This window comes from Arachis ipaensis, chromosome B09 (genome assembly GCF_000816755.2).
Source record: "Arachis ipaensis cultivar K30076 chromosome B09, Araip1.1, whole genome shotgun sequence".
Classification (NCBI taxonomy): Eukaryota; Viridiplantae; Streptophyta; class Magnoliopsida; order Fabales; family Fabaceae; genus Arachis; species Arachis ipaensis.
The window spans coordinates 1,962,375-1,965,021 of record NC_029793.2 but is presented as its reverse complement, the minus strand read 5'-3'; the positions used below and the strand labels follow the sequence as shown (position 1 = coordinate 1,965,021).

General features: G+C 24.1%; 1 protein-coding gene across 1 annotated transcript; it reads right to left on the bottom strand.

The window, feature by feature from the left end:
• On the bottom strand, positions 205–1,319 carry LOC107614670. Its single transcript, XM_016316813.2, has 2 exons — positions 992–1,319; positions 205–598 (listed from the first exon to the last, which is right to left on the bottom strand). The coding sequence occupies exons 1-2, from the start codon at positions 1,167–1,169 to the stop codon at positions 384–386; spliced, it is 393 nt and encodes a 130-aa protein (XP_016172299.1). The 5' UTR covers positions 1,170–1,319; the 3' UTR covers positions 205–383.

Here is a 2,647-nt window from a genome sequence, read left to right as displayed (position 1 = left end):
TTGATTTTTAATATATTACTTTATTTAAATGAGCAACGTTCTTATAAAAAAATACGTTCCATTTTTTAAATTATATATATATAAAAAAAAACAGAGCCAATCTCACTGATTTACAGCACAATATCATTAACACAGTTGATCAAAATTCAACACTGAATTTACAAAGACCTTTAATTTTCTGCTATTGATGTAAAAAACTATTTTGGTGTTTGCAAAGACTCGCATGCAGTTATTTTTTTATAAAATTGATAATAAAGAACAGTATGCAAGTTTCCACCTTCTACAACTACATCTTTGATCTAACCCCCTAAACTTTTCAATATTAAGGTATGATCAAACAAGAAAATCTAAAGGAAAATTGTATAAGAATCATTAACAACAAGTCAACAAGCAATTCTGTTGCCTCGATCTCTCATAATCCCGTTATACAGAGCGATTCTGTTTGCTGGCATTTTCTTTGTTTGGTTCATGCAATTTTTGCTTCTTTCTCTGTTTTGCTTTTTCCTTTGTTCTTCTTCTTTCTTTTCTTCTCTTATTTCCTTCACCATCACATTCTCTGCAAACTTTACCCTCTTCTTCTTATTCCTTTTTTTCTCCCCTAAAAATCATGAAATAAATTAAAATTCAGGTAAGCAGATAAAATTTAAAATTTTCACATTTTTTTAAGCGAAAAAAATAAGTTGATTACTCGACTATTATAAATTGGTTTAAAATTTAGGTTGAAACTCAAATGTATATTAAGTTAATAATAAAAAATTATTAGATGCAGTTTAATTAAAAATGTCAAATTATCTAATTATTTTCAATTATTAATTTTACGAGGACTATATTTAAATTTTTATCTAAAATTTAATATATCTAATAACAATTACATTCAATAATATACAATTTTTATAAAGTATTAAATAGTCATGAGTGACGAATAACAGAGTAAATATAAAAAATTAAAAAACACAAGAGAGCTGAAAGATGTAAGTGGGTTTTTAGTTACCTGAATACAAGCAAGAGCGTGAAAACTGTTTAGTGGGACTGTTATTTGAATTGTGATCATGTGGAACTCGGAAGGATGATGGAGAACACTTATTATTATAACTATAAGCAAGATAAAGAACTGTGCCTGAAACAAGTATGACGGTTGTGAGTACAATACCCTGTAAAATCGAAGCCATAACTGTTATTCTTTTTTTTGTTAGAAATAGAAAAGAGAAAAGAAGAGAAGACAGAATAGGAGGTGACGAATAATAAAACAGAAATGTTGACCATTAAATATGAAGAGCTCTATTTATTCTTATTTATTAGATATAGATATTAGTGAATGGGAAGAGTTGCGAAGCTTCGCATGTAAGTAGGAAGTAGGAAGATTTATTTGGATAATATGTATATTTATATAAATAAAAATTCAGATTTTTTTAATAATAAAATAAAAAAAATTCATATTTCTCCAAACATTATTTTTTGACTTTAATGACTCTGACGAATTCTATAAATTTTATAAATTCCACTCTTAAAGTTTTTTTGAAAACGTACTTTTAATCCATATTATTGTCTAAAAAATAATATATAGATCTACAAATAATATATAAGAATACACAAAAATACACTATACAACAAGCATGACTTCTTCAAGAATTTTTTTAATTATAAATAAAAAAATAAGCCATATTTAACAATGACAACTATTGTTATCGTCTCTAAAAATACATAGTTAAAAGTGCGTTTTTTCAGAAAATTTGAGCGGCAGAATTCGCCGGAATTAGGCCAACTTGCCAATTTTTATAGAGTTTCCTGGGTTCCGGCGAACTTGCTTAAATGTAAAAAAAATCGTATTTTAAGAATTAAAGTTCAAAAATCATGTTTGTGAAAATATGGATTTTTTTATTTTATTATTAAAAAAATCCCATAAAAATTCATATGTAGTTTTTATGTGTAGTTAATATTTATTGTTAGATTAGATGATTTAATAAATTTGATTAAATTATTATTTAATAATTTTTAATTATTAATTTCAAAAAAAAATTATTGTACATGAATTTTTACCTTTTTTTTTGTGACTGCCGTTTATATACACATATGTCGTCCTTGATTAAAGGAAACAAAAAAAATTTATTGAAAATTTAGTTTTTTTGGTAAATATTTTCAATATGCTTTTAAAATATTAAATGCATAAAAGACAAAAATGAGTAAAAAATTAGTATTTTTAGTGTTAAGTGTATATTATCAAATTTCATAAATAAAAAATGAATTTTGTATGTATAAAAACAAAAAATATTAAAAATTTATCTGAATTTATTATTTTTTATCATCAATTAATTATTAATATTTAAAAGTATAGAATAAAATATATTATTAAATTATTAAGTTAAAAAAATTAAAATAAAAAAGTTAAGTTAATAACTAAATAATAATCAAAACAATAAATTTGAATGACCTAGTATTTCTCTATAACAACAAATATGGTTTTAAAAAGTTAAAAACATTAATAAAGATAGTACACTATTTAATAGTTTTGTCATTTGTGTGTATGCATATAGCTTAATTACCCTGGTTGTTCTAGAAGTGTAACCTTGTTCTAGAAGTGTAACGTGGTCATGGAATGGGACATTGGAATTTAGATTTTTATGATGGATCTCACAACATTGTGAGCTCA